General features: G+C 50.8%; 2 protein-coding genes across 2 annotated transcripts; both read left to right on the top strand.

The window, feature by feature from the left end:
- Window positions 1–2,269: 2,269 nt before the first annotated feature.
- GOLT1A (golgi transport 1A) lies at window positions 2,270–16,857 on the top strand. The gene is made up of 5 exons (XM_059414088.1): window positions 2,270–2,387; window positions 12,166–12,257; window positions 13,456–13,634; window positions 15,801–15,864; window positions 16,497–16,857. The coding sequence occupies exons 1-5, from the start codon at window positions 2,363–2,365 to the stop codon at window positions 16,533–16,535; spliced, it is 399 nt and encodes a 132-aa protein (XP_059270071.1). The 5' UTR covers window positions 2,270–2,362; the 3' UTR covers window positions 16,536–16,857.
- A 3,892-nt stretch (window positions 16,858–20,749) lies between these two features.
- On the top strand, window positions 20,750–23,060 carry KISS1 (KiSS-1 metastasis suppressor). Its single transcript, XM_059414086.1, has 2 exons — window positions 20,750–20,880; window positions 22,697–23,060. Exons 1-2 carry the CDS (start codon window positions 20,778–20,780, stop codon window positions 23,008–23,010), a joined length of 417 nt encoding a protein of 138 aa, XP_059270069.1. The 5' UTR covers window positions 20,750–20,777; the 3' UTR covers window positions 23,011–23,060.
- The last annotated feature ends 232 nt before the right edge of the window (window positions 23,061–23,292 follow it).

Below are 23,292 nucleotides of genomic sequence, written 5' to 3'. Positions count from 1 at the left end.
TTAGCTGCCGCAGTGCACCGGGTAGATTTTTAAAGCAGTAACCGTCCTCTAGCCTGCATGACGTTACAACACAACTGCACGAAACCCTCTTTTGGTACACGTTGGTCATACTGCAATTCATAATAGCACTAAGAAGTTCTTCTCTGCTTCTAGGGTGGTTGATTTTTTTTTTTTTTAAAGATTTATATATTTATTTGAGTGGGGAAAGGGCAGAGGGAGACTCTCCAGCAGACACCCTGCTAAGCATGAGCCCCACTCGGAGTTCAATCTCAAGACCCTAAGATCATGACCTGAGCTGAGTCCCACGCTCAGCCGACAGAGCCACCCAGGCTCCCCTAAGCTTCTTGTTTTGTTTTGTTTTTAAATCAGTTTCATGAATACCTCGGTAAGTTACAAGATGGCCATATGGAGAAGAAACTGAAATGGAATAAAGACATTGTCTCAATTGTTGAATAAATCGCTGCACGCATTGTCTGCCTAATGTAATATACAACCTTCAAAAACTGTTTAAGAGGCTGAGCACCGTTTCAAGGCAGCAGGGTCTCACCTAGCGAGCACAGATTCACTGCAAATAGTCAATGAGAGACCCGATCGTTAAAGCCAAGATGTTTGAAATGCAGGAGATCTCATTAGACTTCCTTAATGTTTTCATAGGATCGCCATTCTTCATATTTGTTAAGTTTTTGCTGCTCAAGGACAAATGCCTGTGTCCTCAGGATTGCGTGTGCAAATGTTTCGGAACTTGCATGTTATTTCTCTACCTTCTCCACCACGGACCCAGGGGCCCCACCCCACCCCACCCCCACCCCGCAGGCACTTGTCCTCAGGGGCTTGTATCACGTTTCTCTGTCCAATCCACCCTCCATTCCCCATTGTCATTAGGAAATACACGATCTGCAAGGCCCACAGCCACGGTTTCACCTCAACACACAACGACAGTTCAAGACCGAGATCCCTGTGTCTGTGGCATGACCGTGCTACCCTCCTCGGGCAGCAGGCGGCTGGGGAAGCTATTTTAACAATACACACAGAAGACCCTGTTCATCTGCATCCGCCGCACGCCTCTTGATTGTCTCCGCTTCGCCTTGCTATGTTATCCCTCCTTCAATTAAGGCTATTTCCCTCTTTTTATATGCAAGTACATCTGCTCTGTTATTACTTACCTAACTTCATTTCCTACGGCTCTGTCATTTTCTTGGGGTGGGGAGGGGTGGGGTGGGGTGGGTTTTATTTTGTAATATAAGGACTCTGGCTTTCTAGTTCTCTTACACGTAAGTGTATTTATTATAAGCAGGTGCAAGCAATCTGCCTGTTTCATTTATGTCTTCTCGGTAAGTCTTGCCTAAGCATTTCTACATCGACATTGTGCTCTATTATAAATTCTTTTTTCCTTCTTTATTATAATTAGTGTTTTTAAAAATGACGTGTGTAGATTGGTCATCTCATCTATGAACTCCTTTTCAGGATAGAAGGGACATTAGAAAGGGGATGCCGGCTTACGGGGTTGAGAGCCAGGGCTCTACAGTGGCAGAAAGGACATTAGGAACTATCTACCCGTCTTTTTGTAGGCCTCTAGAGGGAGGAAAGCATGCACCCGTGTCTATACAGCTGGTAGATGAACTAGAACCAGGCTTCTGGAAGCATCCAGCCCTATCCCAAGCCCAAATTCATCTTTCATCCTCCCTAGCTCAACCTCACTGTCCAAAGCTGGACACCGCTGGGGAAAAGGAGGTCGAAGCCCTTTGTGTCTAGCTTCCCTGGGGCGCATTTGCCCTTGATGTAACCCAGTTGGGCTCTCCCAGAGACAGCCAACAAGTTTTACTCCATGGCTTGCCGCCCCCTAGTGTCTAGCATGGGTACTAGCGCAAAGCAAGCGGACTTCACCGGCAGGATGAATTGAGTACTTTTCCAAAGAGAAACACGGATTCTGATTCTTCCCACATAGCCACCTCGCCCCATCAAACCAGGTAAGGAACCTGGGTAGCCCGAGATACCAGTCCCCTCTATGGTCTGAGTTTTGCGAAGGACTTGGAAGCAGCTGAACTCGACCTCAGGGCGCAGGAGTGGGGGTACCGCTGGAGGGGCTGGAGGCGTCTCCTCCTCCAGGTAGGCAGAGCAAGCGTCAGGAGCCAGTGCCCTCTGGGACTACCCAGAAGAAGGGAGCCTACAACTTTAAGCAGCCGTTTGGGTGAGGAGTTGGGAGAGGTGGGGTTTGGAGAGAGGAGGGAGTTAATGATTCACCAGAGGCTCATTTCACAATTTACCAAGGGTCAGCTTCCCTGGACCATGCCCAGGTCTGGTCCTCTCTGCTCCTCACCCCTTGGCAGCTCCGACTCGGAAGGCCCCCCAGGCAGCCAGCGGCATGATCTCCATCACCGAGTGGCAGAGTGAGTGGAGGGGCTGGTGCCATGGAGGGGGCTGGGCTGGAAGGGAGGTTCCAGGCTGGGGGGGGGGTGTGTGTGGAAGGGGGGCCCCCAGCGGAGACACCTCCCCTCCCAGCTGGGATCTCTCGCTGGGGAGCCTGTGAGGCGACCTCTGGAGCCAGTGGCTGGAAGCTGCTGTGCTGGCATCCTGTGCAGACAGCTGAGCTAGGACCGGGTGTGGCTCCCCGGCCTTCCAGTGAATGGGGGCTGCTCAGGACCCCCAGGTAGCCAGACGCTGGTGCCTGGGGGAAGCAGCAAGTTCACCACCCAAGCTGGTCCCTTCCCCATCAGGGTTCTGAGACCTGGGATGCTGCAAGTGTGGGCGCAGGAGGCCTCTGCCCATTAGGACATTCCCCCCCACAAACTCTCAGGGACCCTTGTGAACTTGGGGCTCTTCCTTCTTCCTCCTTTCCCTTCTCCTTCTCCTTCTTGTTCTTTTAAATTTTTAAAGTAAACTCTTCCTCAAACATGGGGCTTGAACTCACCACCCAAGATCAAGAGTTGCTCCACAAACTGAGCCGGCCAGTGTCCCCACCTTGGGTCCCTTCTTATCAGAAACTAAACTCCACTCCTGTCCCCAAATTACTGTACCTTCACTCCTAAATATCCTTATCCTTCCCCTTCCTCTGCGGGGAGATGGCAGGGAGGTGGCCCACAGGCCTGGCAGGGCAGGGAGAACTGTGACTTAGAGCCTCTGAGCTCAGGGTCTCCTCTGTGAACTGGTGATACTATTCAGTCACTGAACAAATTTGTCTCCACTATGTGCCAAGCACTGTGTCAGGCATAGAATATACAACAATATACTGAAACGGAACCGACGTGTTCCTGCGTACATGCTGCGGTGGGGAAACAGGTAATTAACGGATAAAGAAATCAGTAGGTATTGGTCAGATGGGGATGGGTCCTCCGGACAATAATGGAACAGGGTAAGCAGGCTAGGGAAAGTGAGGTAGGAGGGGTTACTCTGTTATAGAGTGTTTAGGAAAGGCTTCATTGAGAAGGTACCTTTTATACAGAGACCTATATGAAGTAAGGAGGCAAAGCTGTGCAGTGATCTGGAGGGGAAACTGTCCCAGGAGAGGGAACAGGCAGTGCAAAGGCCCTGAGGCATTAGCATACTTAGTGCGCGGTGTGGCTGCAGCAAAGCCAGGAAAGGGGAGAGTGGTAGGAGTCTAGGTCCAGGAGGTCACTGAAAACTGAGGCTGTGTAAGAACTTTGGTTTTATCTCCAGCAGATGGGAAATGACTGGAGGGTTTTGTGCAGAGAAGCATGTGAGCTATGTACATTTTTAAAAGATCACTCTGGGTACCAGATTAAAAACAGACTGTAGAGGTGTGAGGTCAGCAACAGGGAAACCAGTTCTGAGGTGAGAGATGGTGGCGAACACCAACACGGTGACCATGAAGTGGTGGACCTGCTTGAGGCTGGATCAGCTCTGAGAAAATTAGTGGAAGGTTTTGCTGATGGATGTGGGTGTGAGAGAAAGAAGGCAAGAATCCTGCCAGTACTTTTAGCCTGAGCAAATAGAAGGGTTGAGTTGGGTTTTAGGCATGTTGAGTTTGATATGCTAGTAGACATGAAGGTGAGATGTCAAGTAGGTAGTCAGGTATGTGAGTCTTGAGTCAAGACTTTAGGTCTGAATCTAATTCAGGTCAAGGCCTGAATTAGACAAACTTGGGAACTGCCAGCATGTAGATGGTATTTCAAACCATGAGAGTCCATGAGATGACCGGGGGCGCTTTTCTCAGCCTCCCTACTCCTGACATTTTGGGGCGGGATAATTCTTCATTGTGTGGGTCAGTCCTAGATGGAAGTATGTCTCACTCCCAGTGCTGACAATGGAAAATATCTGCAGATATTGCCAAATGTCCCTCAGGGAACAAAATCACCCCTGCCCATCCCTCCAATTGAGAACTGCTGACTTAGGGAATAACAATAGAGAAGGGAGCTGTGTGTCCTGAGTCTGGGGGCAAGCCAACATGTTATTAAACCAAAGGGTGCTAAGTCCTATGAAAGGGAGAGATGAGGGAACCAAATCAAGGTCAGGTAATGGTGAGAGGACCAGGTTTCTCTAAGGAACCTTAAGACCTCAAGGATGAGTATGCCCTAGGCAGATAACACATGGGAGGAAACTGCATATGCAAAGGCCCTGAGGCAGGAAGGCTCATCTTAGAAACAGTGATGAAGGGAAGGGAAAGGAAGAGGGGAGGAAGGAAGAAAAGAAAGAAGGAAGGAAGGGAGATGTGGTTAGAGTATGGTAGGTAAGGGGAATTTTGACAAGAGAGGAAGATGACCAAGCAAGCCAGGTGGGGGCCCATCAGGAAGGGTCTGCAAGCCGAGGTGTGGCTGGGAGGATGCTTTGAGTGGAAGTCCAGTGGGAAGCCGTAAAGGATCCTCCGCAGTGCACTGACAGGATCGGTTGTATGCTTTCCAAGACCCTTGACTACTGTGTGGGGAAGGACTATAGCCAAGGACTAACTGGAGAATGTTGTAGGAATCCAGGAAAGAGATGATGGTGGCTTGGAATTAAACAGTAAGCGTGGAGAGAAATGCACTGTTTTCAAGATCCCTCGGGCAAGAAGCAGCAATAAAACTTAGCTGTGGGTTACACGGGGGAGGGGTGGCAAGAGCGGGGAGTAAGACTCACGGATGGCTGCGGGGGGGTGACATTCGTATTCACTTGGGGAAAACCTGGAAGGGCGCAGGGTGAAGGAAGGAAGCCTAATAACTCAGTTTGGACCTGTTGAGTTCAAGATGCCTCGGAGAGCGAAAACCAAGTGGGCAGAGATGCTAAGTCAGCAGCTGGATATGAGCTTGGCAGCTCAAAGACAGGCATGGGCTAGAAGATAAATATCGACATTGTCAGCACAGAGTGGTATTTAAAGACATGGGAATGAGTGTGAAATAGAAGGAGAAGAGAAGCGAGCTTGGGCTCAAGCCCTGGGCAACGCAAACCCCAAGAGGAAAAGAAAGAAGCAGGAGCCAGCGAAGGAGGCTGGGCTGGTGCGGTCAGAACAGCAGGATGAAAATCAAGGGTATGGTGTCGCAGAAGCCAAGAGAGGATGCTGGAAGAAGGGAGTGGCCAGCTGCTGACAGATAAGCGCCAACATCCACCCATTGGACCTGGGAACACAGACGCCATTGTGGCCAAAGCAAGGAACTCCCGTGGATGGGCCTGGGAGTGGAGATGGACGGGACTGGGTTGGTTAAAGGCACTTTTTTTTTTTTTTTTTTTAAGATTCTATTTATTTGACAGAGAAAGAGCACAAGCTGGGGGAGCGGCACGCAGAGGCAGAAGGAGAAGCAGGCTCCCTGCTAAGCAAGGAGTATGGGCTCCATCCTAGGACTCTGGGATCATGACCTGAGCCCAAGGCAAACGCTTCACCGACTTAGCCACCCAGGCGCCCCTAAAAGCACCTCTTCCAGAGCCAGACAACTGGGTTCAAACCCCTGTTCTGCCAGCTCCTGGCTGTGTAGACCCCAGGCAAGGACTGAACCTCTCCGTGTTTCCATTTCTGTTTGTGAAATGGGACTAACAGTGCAGGAGGGTTTCCTACATAACCTACTTCACAGGGAGTTATGAAAATTAAATGAGTTAATACATACAAGACTGTGCCTGGCAAAGCGCACTCACTAGCATTAACGTCAGCCCTGTTAATCACTGGTGTTAATCTTGAACGTGAACTGGGAGGCTCTTTCTCTTCCCGTTTCCCTCCTTCCTGTTCCTATTCCCAATTCAGTCATAACGATTCAGTCCTAAAGGCATCAGGCCCAAGGGGGAGAGGGCAGCCCAGAGCGGGTGGCAGATCCCTCACTGGCTGACAGGTGTGTGGGGACCACCGTCTGCCAGGCAGGGTGAGACCGGCACCCTAGCAGGGGTGGGGGAGGAGCTGAAGAATAACTGTCTTGGTGTGGGGGGGGGGGGTGGTCCCAGCAGATGCCACCCTAATCTAGTGATGGAAGAAACATCAGCTCTGGCTGATCTCCAGCAGGGGGAGCGCTGCCCCATCTGTCTGGCTCCCAGGGTCGTTGGTGGCAGGCATTTCTGTCCCTGCCCTCTCTGCCATGCTTGCCGCCCCCGAGAACTTCAGGAGCGATCCCCGTCCTGGTTGGGAATGACTGAAATCACGAAGCTACTGGAAGCGAGAGGTAAAGGAAGGTCTACGGCTTGCGTATGAGAAACACAGTTTGCGACCCTTTTCTGGGAGCTGTTGTGTCCACAGCGCAGGGGACGCTGGAAGGCGTAGGCTGCCCCCATCACAGGAAAATTCTGGAATTGCACCAGCCCTTGATGAGGAGTGGGGCGGGTGGAAAAGTAATAATTATGCAGGCCAGTAAATCACCGTTGCCCGAGAAAAGAGGAGACAAGAATCCATGGGGGGGAACCTTGAGAAACTTCAGCTGTCTCTCCAAAATGAGTAAGAGGCTCTTCTGAAGTGTTTACAGAAGGGATATAGGGATGTTTTAACAAAACGAAATGAAAATCCAGTAAGACATTCACATTGTGTTTCCACACAAAAACATCTACCAAAGGAGATAGAGGTGAAGTGTGTATCATCGGAATTGGAATCAATGACATATATTTTTTTAATATTTTATTTATTTATTTGACAGAGGGAGAGAGATCACAAGTAGGTAGAGCAGCAGGCAGAGGGAGAGGGGGAAGCAGGCTCCCTGCTGAGCTGAGAGCCCGATGTGGGGCTCGATCCCAGGACCCTGAGATCATGACCTGGGCCGAAGGCAGAGGCTTAACCCACTGAGCCACCCAGGTGCCCTCAATGACATATTTTTATGGCGGGTATAAGCTGATCACAGAGACTTTTAAAACAGGCATAAAAACTTAAAATGCCTTTGCCATTCAGGCGCAAGAAGCAGGGTTATGGTCTTCCTCCACAATACCCTAGTGTCTACAAAATTATCAGGACAAAGTAGTTGTGCTCCTAGATCTTCAATTTATTGTCTCTGAGGATAAAAAAATCAAAAAACAAAAAACAACCCTCCCCCCCACAAAAACCCCATGTAGCATGGAAAGACAGTGCAACCTTTGTGATGACCCAAAGAGACAATATCCTCTGCTCAGTGTTCTGGGCTCTTAAGAAATGTAACTCAAACAGGTGTTCCCGGGAAGTAGACATAGGAAACCAATCTGTTTAGATCACAGAGGTTTGTCAGAAACAGGAGGCATCAGCCATGAGTAGAAGATGGATTCTGGGCAGCTGGACAACGTGTTGAGAGAGAGGATGTGGCCTATGGGTCCTAACAAAATCCAGCTTGGCCAAAAGGAGACCCAGTGATACTGGCATTTTTCTGTACTCTGAGTTAAGTGAGATATTGATCTGTAATCTGAATGTTAAATCTCCTATGTATATGTTAAATCTCATATATATAATCTGAATGTTAAATCTCATATATATATATGTATATATATATGTAAATATGAGATTTATATGAAGAATATATATATATATATATTTCTTAAGAATTTATTTTTAAGTAATCTCTGCACCAAACATGGGACTCAAGCTCATGACCCTGAGATCAAGAGTCACACACTTGGGTGGTACTTGGGTGGCTTAGTGGGTTAAGCCTCTGCCTTTGGCTCAGGTCATGATCCCAGGGTCCTGGGATCGAGCCCTGCATTGGGCTTTCTGCTCAGCAGGGAGACTGCTTCTCTGCCTATTTGTGATCTCTGTCTGTCAAATAAATAAATAAAATCTTAAAAAAAAAAAAAAAGAGTCACACGCTCTACTGACTGAGGGAGCCAGCACCCCTAATCTTATCTCTGTATTTTTAATGATTCTTTCAAAGAAGTCCTTTGGCCTTATTTCAATACTGACACTGATCATAAACCTCCTAGGATCTTATGGAAACAGACAGTGAAAAATGACCAGAAGGTAATGGGGTTGTTTCATTTTCCTTCTGTTGTAAACAGAACTTAGCCAGTAAGTCAAGTCTCAAAGATTTTGTTTTTGTCTTATTTTTACAGTTCTGCTTCTGAACAACCAGACTTTTAACAGTTTTTTACAACTATCCCTAAAAGCATGGCAATAATAACAATTTCATAGGTATTGTGAGGACCAATACTAAGATGTTCGTTAACGAGTCCAGTACAATTTTTCTATTTAAAAATAACCCATATGTTCCCTTTAAAAAAATTAAGCCAACTTCAATTTGTAAAAATTAAGCTGTTTTTTAAAGTTTATTTGTTTAGTAATCTCTACACCCAGTGTGGGGCTCGAACTCACAACCCCAAGGTCAAGAGTCACACATTCCACTGACTGAGCCAGCCAGGTACTCTTAAAAATTAAGCCATTAAAAAAAAAAAAAGATTTTATTTATTTGCCAGAGAGAAAGAAATCACAAGTAGGCAGAGAGGCAGGCAGAGAGAGAGGGGAAAGCAGGCTCCCCACTGAGCAGAGAGCCTGATACAGGGCTCGATCCCATGACCCTGAGATCATGACCTGAGCTGAAGGCAGAGGCTTAACCCACTGTACCAACCAGATGCCCCTCAAAAATTAAGCCATGTTTAATAAAGTCATACATGTTGCAGTTTAAAAAGACACTCTTGCCATATCCCCATCTACTATGTAATTTACAATAAAAAGAAAATAAAGCATTCTAGCTATATGAAGTAAATAAAGTTGCAAGACTACACAATGTAAACTTGAAGTAGTACAATATCATCAGTAATTTTTTTTGAAGAAGGCAACAGAGTTCCATTTATAATACCATCAAAAAGGATAAAATATTTAGAAACAAACTTAATCAAGGAGGCAAAAGACTTACTGAAAACCACTAAATGTTCCTGGAGAAAATTTTAAAAGACACAAATAGACATCCTGTGTTTATGGATTATAAGATTTCATATTGTTAAGATATCAATATTACCCAAAGCAATCTACAGATTCAGTGTGATTTCTGCCAAAATCCCAATGGCATTTTTTGTGGAAATAGAAAAATCCATTATAAAATGCATATGGAACCTCAAGGGATCTCAAATAGTGAAAGCAATCTTAAAAGAGAAGAACAAAATTGGAGATTTCACACTTCGTGATTTCAAAACTTATTACAAAGCTACAGTGATCAGAACAGTGTGGGACTAGCATAGAGACAGACACATAGACCAAGTGGGTAGAATAGAAAGCCCAGAAGTAGACCCAGGCAAAGATAGTCAAATGAGTTTCAACAAGTGTGCCACAACCATTTGGTGGGGAAATGGCAGTCTCTTCAATAAATGATGCTGGGCAAACTGGATATCTACACGCAAAAGAATTAAGTTGAACCTGTACATTACACCGTCTGAAAAAATAAACTCAAAATTTATCTTAACTCAAAGCAAGAGCTAAAACTATAAAGCTTTTAAAGAATACTTAAGAGAGAATCTTCACAACACTGAAATTGACAATGATTTCTTGGATTAGATACCAAAAATATAGGCAACTAAGGAAGAAGTAGTTAATTGGAATATATCAAAATCGAAAACTTCCCTGCATCAGAGGACACAATCAACACAGTGAAAAGGCAACCTATGGGATGGACGAAAATATTTGCAAATCATGTATCTGACGAGGGACTAATATCCATAATATATAAAGAACACCTACAACTCAATAACTGCAACAAAACCCCCAAACGACCATTAAAATGGGCAAAGGACTTCAATTGGCATTTCTCTTAAGATATACAGATGGCCAACAAGTTCATGAAAAGATGCTCAACATCACTCATCATCAGGGAAACGCAAATCAAAACCACAGTGAGATGCCACTCATACCCATTAAGATGTATGCTATCAAAAAACAAACAAACAAACAAACAAACCCAGAAAATAACAAGTGTTGGTGAGGATGTGAAGAAATCAGAACCCTTGTGCCCTGCTAGTGGGAATGTAACTGGGGCAGCTATCCTGGAAAATAGTGTGGAGGGCCCTCAGAAACTTAAAAATAGAACCCCCATATCATCCAACAATTCCACTTCTGGATATGTGTCCAAAGGAAGTGGAGGCAGAATCTTGAAAAGATTCATTCACCCATGTCACAGCAGCATTATTTACTCTAGCCAAAAAGTGGAAGCTATCCAAGTTCCACCCACAGATGAACAGGTAAATGAAATGCATTATAAACATACAATAACATTTTTTAATTAATTTATTTATTTGACAGAGAGAGACACAGCGAGAGTGAGCACACAAGCAGAGGGAGTAGGAGAGGGAGACGCAGGTCTCCTGCCAAGCAGGGAGCCCGACCCAGGGCCCGATCCCAGGACCCTGGGACCAAGACCCGGAGCCAAAGGCAGATGCGTAATGAATGATCCTCCCAGCCACACAACATGTGATGAATTATTATTCAGCTTAGAAAGGGGGAACTTCTGACACCTGCTACGGCCTGGATGAACCTGGAGGCCACTATGCTAAGTGAAATTAGCCAGTCACATGAAAACACTGTGTCATTTCTCAGATGAGCTTCCTAGAGGAGTCAGAATGATAGAAAGTAGAGTGGTGGTTGCGAGGGGTTGGGGAAGGGAGAATGAGGAGCCAGTGTTTAATGGGGACAGAGTTTCAGTTTTGTAAGACGAGAGTCCTGGAAACGGATGACGGTGATGCTTCCACGACGTGAATACGCCTCACGCCATTGGGTGTACACTTAAAGTTGTTCAGATGCTAAATTTGATGTGTATTTTATCACAATTTAGGGGGGGTTTCATTCAATTAAAAAATGAGCAATACAATGAATTGTTATTTGTTGATTATCAGAGTAGCAAAGATAAGTAAAAATTAACAATTTTGCGTGATGCAGAAGAAGGTTTCAGAAAAGCAACTTCACATCCTGTTATTGTTACAACTCTTCCTGAGGGAAGCAATGTGGAAAAAAAAAATTATCAGAACGTCAGAGATGTAGCCCTTGACCAAACAGGGGGTCCCTAATATCCTGCCCTTCTGCCCTTGGGCTCACTGGCTATCAGCCAACTCCTGCAGCTTCCGAGATTGCCCTGAGACATAAAACAAAAACACACAGTACAGGGTAGAGTGGGGTGCTGTCAGTGTGGGTCCAACCTGGTGCAGAGCTGCCCAGTTGTGGGACTGACGTTAGAGAAAGCCCAGGGGCGTGGAGGGGTGAGTACCCGAGGTGCAGCAGCGGGAGGGAAGGTGCAGAATGGGACAGCAAGCCCTGGCTAGGGTGTAGACTCCCAGGTGAGCACATTTCTTTTGTTTTTCCAATCCAGTGTGAGAGGTCATCTCCTGACAGCTGGGGGATAGGGACAGTTAGAGAAGGAAGCACACAGTGTGAAGAGTTATCTAGGAGGGCAAACCTGTTGAGAAATCAAGCAAGACAGCTGTGTCTAAGCATCCGTGGCTCCCAGGTGCAGGAGGACAGGATAGGAGGGACCCAACCCTGACCATGATCTGGCTCATGCAGCATTTGCAAGTAAAGGGAAGCTGAAGAGAGAAAGCAGCTAGGACAGTGCAAGTGACCTAGCAGAGCCGTGGTGAGGACAGAATGCCCCGAGTACAGAACTGACCAGCAGTGCGCAGGCGCTAAACGTAAATCTGTACCTTTCCCTTCCCTTCCTGTCCCGTCATTCCCCGCAAGCACGGAAGCTGAGATCCCTGGGTGAAAATGGAGCCACCCCAACCCCCACTCCTCAGAGAGCAACTGTCCAGTGGCAATGGGGGAAACTTCCACCACCCCATCCTGAACCCCCCCCAAAGCCCATCCTACCCCAACCTGCTTGTCCATTGCAGAGATTGGTGTGGGTACCACCAGCTTTGGCGTCTTCTTCATCCTCTTTGGGATACTGCTGTACTTTGATTCGGTGCTCCTGGCCTTCGGAAATGTGAGTTCCCCAGCCTGTGTACCTCCCCCACCAACCTACCTGAGGTCTCTCTTGCCTGGAAGGTCAGCCCCAAGTTCATTCAGATCGTGCCCATCCGGGGGTCAGCACCATCAAGCCCAGGTAGGTGAGGGGGCCGGGAGATGCACAGCGAGGTGTGACAGAGCATCTTAGGACCTGGATTCTTGTGGCAAGCTCTGGGTGAGGCCCTGCAGCTACCAAGATGCATCAGCCACTGTCCTTGCCATCAGGATCCCCCTCGTCTAGCAATAGAGACATAACCTGCACATCTGTAACTGGGAAGGAAGGCAGGGGCAGCCATAAAGTCGTAGTGAGATGAGCACATTGAATATAAAACAAGGTACCTGGAGGAAAGAAAGCACACCCAACTGTAGAGGGATGAAAAGGAATTTGGAGGGCGCCTGGGTGGCTCAGTGCATGATCTCAGGGTCCTAGGATCGAGTCCCGCATCGGGCTCTCTGCTCAGCAGAGAGCCTGCTTCCTCCTCTCTCTCTCTCTGCCTGCCTCTCTGCCTACTTGTGATCTCTCTCTGTCAAATAAATAAATAAAATCTTAAAAAAAAAAAAAAAGAAAGAAAAGGAATTTGGAAAGGAAATGGGTGTGAAGGGGGGTGACGCACTTCCAGGCAAATGAACAGGCAGAGAAAAGGCATGGAGAGGGGAGAGAGGACATGGAACATGCTGGAAGAAAGCCAGAGGGTTAAATCTGATGGACACCTGGGAACTCCTAATGGATCTATTAGGAGCCAAGCTGAAGACAGTGGGCCAGAGAGTGGAGCCCCGGTGGTTCCGTGGGACTCCGGGTCTGGCTGCCTACGCCTCAGGGCTCACCTCCATAAAATGGAGAAACTCTATCTATGCCGCCTTCCTTTCGAGGTGTGATGAGAAATGAAGTCATATACAAAGAAGCACTTGGGATCCAAGAATTGGGTGAGCAGCCGGAGACCAAGGTTCTCCTTGTCCATCTACCCGTCTCTGGGCAGCTCTGTTCCCCACAGGCAGAAAGGACCCAAGGCTCTGGGAGTTTGCCAGTTTGCGGGGTCACCCTCTCTGAAGGGTTCCTCCTTGAAGAGTTAGCAAGTCCTGCCCCATGTCTGATGGGGGGCGCCAGGCCTGACCCCTGACTCCCAGGGGGGATTGGTGGGTTTGCTCTCATGCTTCTCTCCCTCCCTCCCCCACAGCTGCTCTTCCTGACCGGCCTCTTGTTCATCATCGGCTTGAGGAAGACATTTTCCTTCTTCTTCCAGAGGCACAAGCTCAAAGGGACCAGCTTCTTCCTGGGGGGTGTGGTCATTGTGCTGCTGCGCTGGCCCCTCCTGGGAATGGTCCTGGAGACCTATGGATTCCTTAGCCTCTTCAAGTGAGTACAGGTCTCCTTCCCCTGGAGGAGCCTACTAGGGCCTCTGAGTAGCTGAGATCACCCCTCACCAGGTCTGGGCAGGACGACCGGCAGGGTGTGCAGAAGCTGGGACTTTATCCTGCAGGTGGGAGTCGTGGAAGACCTGAAAAGGCAGGAGGGGCATCAGGCAGACACTGTCCAAGACATCCTACTCCAAATTGGAGGGATCGGACCCCCCCCCATCCACAAACATTGAGCACCTACCACATGCCTGGTACTGTGCCTTCCCCTAAGGAGGAGACACAGGGCCTGTTTTCAAGTTCAGCAACCCAGCAGGGTTGCCCTTCATATGCCCCAAGCACGCTCACTATCATCATCGCACTTTGACGTCCCTATGACCCGCTGTAGGCCTACTCTCTGCAGATAAGGAAGCCAGCTCAGAGAGGCTGCCTCCTGCCCAAGGTCTCACAGATAGTGTGCAGAGTTTCTGGACTGGACCCAGCTGGGCCTGGCTGTCGGCCCCACATCCCTCGGCCTGGCCTGCTGACAAGTGAATCGGAAGTCAGCAGGTGTGTGACCACTGCCTGGGCCAAGGGAGGTGTCCTGGAGGAAGCAAGACCCGGGACAGGGCCTGAGGACAGGCAGGCTTTACGAGGAGACTGGAGGGTGTTTACGGAGAAGGAAGGAAAGGGTGCTGAGGAAGGAGAGGCGAGGAAGGGAAGACTCCCAGTGTCTCTGGGGACCGGGATGACGGGGACCGGAAGAAGCATGGCTTATGGAATCATGGGAAGGAGCCAGGGTCAGGACCCCGGGCTCTCCTATGGCCTTCCGCTTGCTCACAGCACCCTTGAAAACACCTTGATGAGCCCAAATGCCCCAGACCTCTTAGACATCTTATAAAGTGGTTTCAAAGACATAAATTTTCTCACACACACTCTGCCATTCACTTACTTAATGCTCAAATATGTCATCATTCAGTCATTTATTCAAATAGTCAGAAACGTCAAAAGTACCTACTGCGTGCCAAATCCAGAGCTAGGTGTGGGGCTGTGGGGCTGAACCAGGAGAAGCTTCCCGGGGAACTCGCAGCCTAGTTGAGAAGACAAGTTCTGACAACAGGGACCGTCTTCTGAGGGTTTAGAAGCATGAGCAGGGCCCCCACAGAGTCCGTAGTGTGAACCAACAGTAAAGCTTGACAGGGTTCCCTGTCAACAGCACTGCTGGGGGAGAAAACCAAAATGGGAGCTACATGGGATGTTGGCGATGCCGGGGAACCTCAGGGAAATGAAGCCCAAGGAAAGGAAGTAGCCAGAATTCAAATTTCTAACCCCCTCACCTCTGCACACACACACGGCTCCCTCCGCATGCCGACCTCAGTGCCTCCGAGCCCATTGAACGATCCCATACATGTGCCCGGCCAAGCCTTGCCAGGGCAGGTCCGAAAAGAGTTGGGGGTGCCGAGAACAAAGGGTGGCTCCACGCATGCCTGGACGAGGGGGACAGTCTGCGCAAGAGCTGCTCCAGCAGCCGCCTGTGTCTGGAGCCCAGGAGACCGGTAGCCGGCGGTCCACACCCAGTCCAGGGAGACAAAGACAGTCACAGTCCTACACAGGAAAGCTTCCCCAACATTTCTTCATGTAAGGCCCTATGACATAAATACTATTCTTATTAAAGCCGTTTACAGCTGCAAACTGAGATTCAGAGACATTAAGGAATTTGCCCAAGTTTATATGGCACCAGGAAGTGGCAGAGCCAAGATTTGAACCCCAGGAGCCTGACTCCGGGCCCTTTATTCTTTTTTTTTTTTTTTTTAAAGATTTTATTTATTTGTTTGACAGACAGAGATCACAAGCAGGCAGAGAGACAGGCAGAGAGAGGAGGAAGCAGGCTCCCCGCTGAGCAGAGAGCCCGACGCGGGGCTCGATCCCAGGACCCCGAGATCATGACCCGAGCCGAAGGCAGAGGCCTAACCCACTGAGCCACCCAGGCGCCCCCGGGCCCTTTATTCTTAAGCTCTCCACGTGGTTGTCTCCCTAAAACCAGAGATGCGGATCCAAGCCTGCTCCCAGAGCCCAGGGGCCCACTTTCTTGGGAACCAAAGCTGGAGCCTCTGGGTGGACCTCAGCCTGGACCACTCCCCTGGCCCCCAAGGCCATCGCTGACCCCCTCCCCACCCTCTGTTCCTAGGGGCTTTTTCCCTGTCATCTTTGGCTTCCTGGGCAATGCCTCCAACATCCCCTTTCTGAGCGCGGTAAGTGGATAACGCACGGGCTTTGGGGTGGACTGGGGGTCCCAGATGAGACTGCTGTCCCCACGGGGCAGACCCTTCCCCCATCTCCCCTCAAGCCCCTTTCCCCAGGTTGGCCAGCCTCAGCATCCCTTCCCATCCCCACACCGACTCCGTCCAACAGGAGCAGCGGAGGGGAGGGGGCCGGAGCATTGAGCCTGAGGCCTGGGTAGAGAGGAAGGTGGCTTTTCATGGCTCCTTATTAGAGCCAAAGAAACAGATTCAGAGAGTCTAGGTGATGCAGCCAGAAAGTGCCAGAGATTTCTGGAGAGCTGGCGGAGTCAGCTCCAGGCATGGAGGGGATGCATGACAGCCAATGACAGCAGCAGCACGTGGCAGATTCTACTGTCTCCTTGGGGCAGGCAGGGGACAGTCAGCCACTGCCCCCCCCCTTTCTCTAAAGCATATTTTCTGACAGAACAGGAGCTCCCTGAGAAGCTCAGGGAGGCCCTGCAGCCAGCTGGCTCATCCCCGTGGCCCCCCTCTTCCTATCTGCACTTGGCTCTGTTCCCAGCTCTAAAGGCCCACTCCACAAAGATAGAAATGGAGTGTGCTCCTTGCTCTTTGTCTGAAGTAATGATTCTTGGCTCCCACAGCTGTTCCAGAGGCTTCAGGGCACCAGATCAATGGTCTGAACAACAGAGATGAGCTCCTTGAACTTGGATCCTTCATTGAGGGGGCTGAAAAGGAACTGGGCCCCCCCCCCCACCCTGCACTGGCTCATCTCCTGTCTCATACCCAGAGCTCTCCAAGTCCAGAAGGAAGGACGGAGTTGAATGAATGACCTCAGATCCCCAAGTCAGCTCACAAAGCTGTTGACGCAGTTGGGAGCAGAGATCCAGGGGGTCCCCCATGGAGACCGGACTGGGGCTGGTATCACAGACCGGCCCATATTTATGGGAGGAAAGCAAAGATTAAATCCCCAAGCTGTGTGTCTGAAACTCAAAGTCACTGTCTCCAGCCTGTCGGGTCCAGTTTCTGACTCAGGGCAGGCCGATGCACAGCATTCCTTGGAGAGAGGGGCAGGCCTGCTCTCGGAGGCTATCATTTTTATCCTGGTGGTTAACAGTCCTAATGAGTGAGATAATATGTTTGCAAACCCCTGTTAGCAGCAGGCATCAGACAAGTGTTGGGTATTAATCCCACACGCTGGTGGGAAATGCTACTCAGCCATTAATTAGGCGGATGTGGGCAGAGCGCACCCACCAGATAGCCCCGGTGCTGAGAGAGCTTCCTGTCTGAGGGTGACGATATGGCCCCTGCCTTTGGAGAGCCCCCGTCTGATGGAGGAGACATTCTCTGTCCTGGGAAGCACCTCGGCCCAGGGTAAAGAGTGTTCTTGCAGGCCTGGGAAGGAGACAAGAGTGCCTCTCAACACGTACATTTACTAACCGTCTGTGAGGGTCCTTGGTGTCTATGCTGAGCTATACTGAGCACGGGAGTGGGAAGCCCGTGGCTGCCTTAGGAACAAGGTACGTGGTGATCACAAAGCAGCGTGACCGTGAGACGTGCAGGGGTCCCTGGAGAAGCAGCATCAGGGGCTGTACCTGGAGGTCAGCTCTCTGGGTTTCCTGGGCACATCCCACGGACATGCAGCTTCTAGAGCTGCCACTTGATTTTACTTTCTTAGCCTCCTAGGTCAGACTGTGCCTTTCTCTCCCTTCCGCCCCCTTCATTACGCTGCCTTCGTACTGGGTGCTCTTGTGGCTCTTGTCTGGAGGGCACGAGCCCCCCTTCTCTTCCCCCTCAGATTGTCTATTTCCAAGTCATTTGGGGGCAGAATGGGTCTCCAGCTAAGTGGGTCTGGGGCGAAGGGAGTGAGGAGGATGGAAGGACCAGTGAGAATCAGAAAGCCAGCCTTGGAGGGCTTCTGGAGGAGGAGAAAGAGGCTGATTTCAGTCATGAGAGCCAGGCTGTGGGAGGCATAAACGCTGGGCTCTCTGAGGGGTCCGAGGGGGAGGAGGAGGCAGAGGTGGGCCTATGCCTGGACACGTCACCTTGGGCTTTATAAAACGGACGTGATCAGGCCACTGCTGAGCCCGGCTCCCCTCTCTGTGGGTATTCACCCTCCCAAGTAGCGCCTGGAGACCTCACTGAGCTCCGACCCCACCGAACAGAGCTGAGGTAGGTGCACGGGGTGGGGTGGGGGGCGGAGGGCATCCGCACTTGGAGAAGGGTCTGTCCAGCCCCAGTGAGGATCTCCAGGGAGGAGCAGGAATTTCCTTCTAAGACTGACAAACCTATCCCAGGCAGGCAAAAGGGGGTGCTGATCTTTCCTGATTATCACATTGGCCAGATGATTCTGGGGATGTCTCCGTGAATACCCTGACTCACGTTTATGAAACCAGGACCTTGGGGATCCCTTACCGTGGAAGGAATAAAGATAGTGAGTGAGCTCTGGCTGGGATGAGAGGCCACAGAAGCATTTGGAGGGAGCTGGGGAACCCCTCGGGGCTCAGGACTCCTCCAAGCAGTTCTCCCAACGTATGGATGGTGAGTACAAATCAAACCAAAGCCCCCAGCCACTGTGCTCGCCCCCTACACTGAGAACCGGGGGTTATCCCAGGAAGGAAGCCACCCCACTTCAAAAGCTCTCCCACCACGCCCAGAATCTATTACCCACTTCGTAAAAAGCCTGCGGTAGGGGCACAAAAATTGTCCACAGCTGGTCAGCCTCTCTGTCCCCGTGAAAGGTGATGGTTCTTTTCCAAACAATTCAACTCTACCACGTATGTTAAAGGCTTCTGTGCTGGGAAAAGAACTGAGAGGAGTGTGTGTGCGCGCACGCGCGCGCGCATTCTCACCTGGCCAGGTGGTGATATCAACGAGGAGGAGGTGCTACAGGTGGGAGGAGCTTGGAAGAAGGAACACTAACCTAACCACACGGCCTGCCCACCCACCACCTTCCCCACTCACCACCCTGCTTCTGCAGAGCGGCCAAAATGCTTCATCTAAAATGCAACACACATGCCCCCCTCGGGCTCTGCCGACTCTGGGATAAAGCCCCCCTGAGCCCCTCCTCCAGCCTCACCACTGTCTTTCCTCCCGAAAAGCTCCGGTGCTCCCGGCCCTAGCGGGACTGTGGGACAGCTCCCGCGCCCCCTGCTGGAAATGCCTGCCTTACTCCTGTATTCAAGCCGCCGATCCGAGCTTCTTCAGAAACTCAGCTCCGGAGCGCCCCCTGTGGCAAAGCCGCCGCCCCGCTCCGGGATGAGCTCCAAGGGCTCCCCCAGCTCCCTGGGTACCCACACACCCCCTATCATTTCTGGTGTCATTTTGAAATGGTCGGCTAAGAGGACTCAATTTCTTAAGCTAGATCTTGGGGAGGGGCTGGAAACGAGCAACACTGTGTCTTAGCACACCTGTGACCACCCCCCCCCCCCCCCCGCCCCTAGAAGAGCGCCCAGCTGGTGCTGTGATGAGGAATGATCTCTGCACTAACGTGGACTGGGCACACGCACAGCCTAAAGCGATAAAAGAAATGGGTTTACACTGCTCTAATGATCTGATCCTGCCTCTTTAGAGCACGTGGAGAAAGCCTTGTCTGGCTTTCAGAGCATCCCAGAATCAAAGTCCGTAAGGAAAGGCAACCGAAGGGATAGTCGGTGACCAGCCTGATGCAATGCTCTTTTTAACAGAGAAGCAGTATGGTCCAGAGATGGGAATAACTTGCTCACGCCCCACAGGGAGTGAGGCAGAGCTGGGGCCAGGCTTCATGTTCTAGATCCCACTTCAGCAGTCTTCCTCTCTGCCCCGTGCCCAGGTCCTGGAGAGGAATGGGGGGTGGGGCAAGATCAAAAGTATGGACAGGGCTGAGCAGACCATTAGCAGCCCTGGGCACCTGTGATAGTACCGCCCCTCCCACTCGCCACGCCCCCCAGACCACTGAGGCTCCAGTCAACACCCTTTTTGTCCAGCCTTTGGACCTGCCTCCCCATCAGTTTGTCTTTACTCATGTTTGTTGGACAATCTCAGTGCCGGATGACTTTTTCTTTTTTTTTTTTTTTTAATATTTTATTTGACAGAGATTACAAGTAGGCAGAGAGGCAGGCAGAGAGAGAGAGGAGGAAGCAGGCTCCCCACTGAACAGAGAGACCGATGCGGGGCTCGATCCCAGGACCCTGGGATCATGACCTGAGCCGAAGGCAGAGGCTTTAACCCACTGAGCCACCCAGGCGCCCCCGATGACTTTTTCAAAGGCAGCTCAACCTGAGAGCTGGAAGGGCTGGGGTGGGGGCGGGGCCTGAGAGGGAAGGTAAAAGGGACCTAGTGAGGGCTGGGTTCGCAGCTCCCATCTGAGCGGCCAAAATCACGAGGTCAGTTCAATTCCTATCATCTTGGAGCCCATGAAGAATAGAATAAGAAGACAATTGACCTGCTGAATCAGGGAAAGTTTTTTCTCTTCCTTGTATTATGGACAATAAGACAATTTAGTGACAGTCCTCAAGGCTTATGTGAAGGGCTAGGAGGGAGAACAAGATGATTTCCTCTTTCTTCCTTTTTTCTTGAAAAATGAAAGGAATGGAGCCTCTTGCAGCAGGAGGGAGCTGGGCCAGGTTCTGGAAAGTGCAATCTCACAGGAGAGTTGGGCACAGGAAGTCCAGGATGTATCCAGAGCCCTGCACAGAGCTCCCAGTCTCCAGAAAATGTCTGGACCTCAGCGCGCTCCACTCAGTGGAGCTCCTTGCCCTGCTTGACTTCATCACTCCCTCCTCACCCCTACACGCTGCCCCCTCACTCTCGGGCTCTCCTCTTCGCTTCACGTTGGGCTCTGTCCCCAACACCCAGCCCACAAAACCATGCACCTGGCTTAGTCCCCTCCCCCTTCCTCTGTCTCAGCCTCAGGACACTGACAGGACCTGGGCCTCCTCACCACGATGAACTCACTGGTCTCTTGGCAGCTGATGCTTTTCCTCTGTGCCACTGTCTTCAGAGAAACATTTGAAAAGGAGGCACCCATGGAGAACCCTGGACTGACAGGTATGCATTGTCTGGGAGGAAAGGGAGGAGTTGTTGCAAAGGAGAGGGAGGCTAGTCTATTGATGTGAGTTTCACACTGCATTTAATGGGAACCTAAGACTAACCCATGCAACGTATTTGGGGACCCCATTAATCTTGCAAGTAAGGGATGGCTTACTACTCTGGGCATCCGTGGGCCCCCCTAGGTTCAGGTGCTTGTTAACCACTGAGCTCCTTCGTGGTCTTCTCCCACTGTGTGCTCTGCTCTACACCAGCCACCTGTCTGAGCAGATCCATTGAGGAGGAATTTACTAGGCAAGTTTCTTTCATCAGTGATCTCGGGCCCTTTGTGGGGAGTTGGGGGGGGGGAGACTTAAACAAAAGGACAGATCCTTACTACCTGTCAACCTTATGAGTCCATGTGCAGCTGATTAGCTGGAGAAACTGAGGCCCAAAGATAAAGAAGCCTCCCCAAAGTCAACCAAATGCCACAGCATCCCAGCAGGTGCAAGAGCTGCCAACAGTGTGTTTCTGAGGGGCACAAGCTGGTCCCCGAGACAGAAGTTGTGGGTTTAACACCGCTTGGGGGACAGTTTCCTGGGCAAACTAGCACGGGGCTTAGCCTCTCTGGCCCACAGTTCTGCTATGGAACTCGGAGCGTACCCTCTACACACCGGATACCATCCAGCCTGGAAGATAGCCCAGAGCAAAGAGGGTATGGCCCTGTGCGGGGGAGGAGGGGGTCCTTGGCCAACAGTGTCTTTTCTCCAGGATCAGGTATTCTTTCTGGCTGAGCGAGGGTCCCCCACAGAATAACCCTCCCATAGCCCCAGGGACATTGACCTATTGGCTCTTTTCGGCAAATGGCTTTAGGTGAGGCCAGAAACAGTAGAGCCTGAGCAGTAATCCTACCACAGGGATGATGGGTTTAGCCAGGAAGGAAGCCATCATCCCTCCCGGGGCCTCAGCCAGGCCTGAAGCAAGTCAGGAGGGGCTTTCTAGAAAGATGAGCATTAACTCTGAACCACACCCACACTCCTCTTCAAAGTATGCCAAGGCATTGAGGAGCAGGGCCCAAAGCCAATGAACCCCCCCCCCCCCCAACACACACCCACGCACACACCAAGCCTCATTTCCACTAATCTCGTGCCATTATTGGCTGGGATTCTTGTCTGCTCGGAGCTAGCGGCACTATTTTCCTGCCAAAAATTAGAGTGAACTTAACAAGCCTTTTGCATGTGAAGTGGGTTCCAAATTAGCCTTGTTAGCCTTCAGCGTGAAGGGGAGAGATTATACAGACAGTGGGAGAGGTGAGCAGGTCAAGGTGACCCAAATCATTTCCCATTCTTCAGGGAGTCTTCCTGGAGCTTAATAGGGGTCAGAGTAATTGGGGAGGGCTATGGGGCACAGTGGTCCTAGTTCTGCTCTCATTTCTGTAACTACAAGCTGTTCATTCACTTTTATATATTTAATAAGCATCTGAGACCCCACTGCAGGCACGTGGCCCCGGCAGGGAGCCGAGAGCGGCAATGCTGAGTGTCCAGCAAATATTGCAGCCTTATTTCCAAGCTCTACCACGTTTGCTTCCAAAAAGGAAATAATTTAATATAAAAGATGTTTAAGATCATCCTGGAAAACCTTTGAAACTGAAGCTGTGTAGAAAGAGAGAGGAGCCATCCGAGCTGAGACGGCAGGGTCCTGCCTCGCCTTGTGCTCTGGGTTCCTAGAGGTCAAGGAAAGAAAGGCAAGCTCAAGTTAGGGACGTGAGCCGGTGTTCCAAAGCCGTCTCACCCGGGCGCTGGCCTCACCGCAGCCTCTCTCTGTGGCTCTGTCCTAGGCCAGCGGCTCGGACCCCAGGCCCTCCTGGCCCCGTGGGAGCAGAGCCAGCGGTGCGCGGAGAGGAAGGCAGCCGGGGCTCAGTCCAGCCCGCGGGCGGCTTCGCTGTGCCCGCCTCCCGAGAGCCCCGCGGGGCCCCAGCGGCGGGGCCTGTGCGCCCCCCGCAGCCGCCTGATCCCCGCCCCCCGGGGCTCAGTGCTGGTGCAGCGGGAAAAGGATCTGTCCGCCTACAACTGGAATTCCTTCGGCCTGCGCTACGGCAAGCGGCAGACTGCGCCCCCCGCGAAACTGGGCGGGAGCGCCTGGCGTGGCTGAGCGCGGGGTGCAGGTGGAGGGGCCGTGAACTTCAAACCCGGCCTAGGGAACCGGGCTTGCGGGGTTGGTGGGCGGGTAGAGCAGTGGGAAGGGGACTGGAGTTTCCGTCCGGAAGTAATAAAGGGAAAACTGCCGACACACCGAGTGATTTGTGGTTAATTCCTGCGAGCAGCACAGATGAGATTGTTTTCCTTCTCTCCTCACTTGGATCTTTTGCTGATTGTAAAATAGCTTTTCGCATTATCAAGCACAGATAACAGTGCTTTTCGAACTAGAGACTCA

The sequence above is a fragment of the Mustela nigripes genome, chromosome 10 (genome assembly GCF_022355385.1).
Source record: "Mustela nigripes isolate SB6536 chromosome 10, MUSNIG.SB6536, whole genome shotgun sequence".
NCBI lineage: Eukaryota > Metazoa > Chordata > Mammalia > Carnivora > Mustelidae > Mustela > Mustela nigripes.
The sequence above is the reverse complement of the archived record's forward strand: the minus strand, read 5'-3'. Positions and strand labels throughout refer to the sequence as shown.

Coding starts and splice junctions, on each gene's coding strand:
- KISS1 (XM_059414086.1), top strand. CDS start 20,778: ATGAACTCACTGGTCTCTTGGCAGCTGATGCTTTTCCTCTGTGCCACT. Junction 20,881..22,696: donor GGAGAACCCTGGACTGACAG/GTATGCATTGTC, acceptor GCTCTGTCCTAG/GCCAGCGGCTCGGACCCCAG.
- GOLT1A (XM_059414088.1), top strand. CDS start 2,363: ATGATCTCCATCACCGAGTGGCAGA. Junction 13,635..15,800: donor GGATTCCTTAGCCTCTTCAA/GTGAGTACAGGT, acceptor CTCTGTTCCTAG/GGGCTTTTTCCCTGTCATCT. Junction 15,865..16,496: donor ACATCCCCTTTCTGAGCGCG/GTAAGTGGATAA, acceptor TGGCTCCCACAG/CTGTTCCAGAGGCTTCAGGG.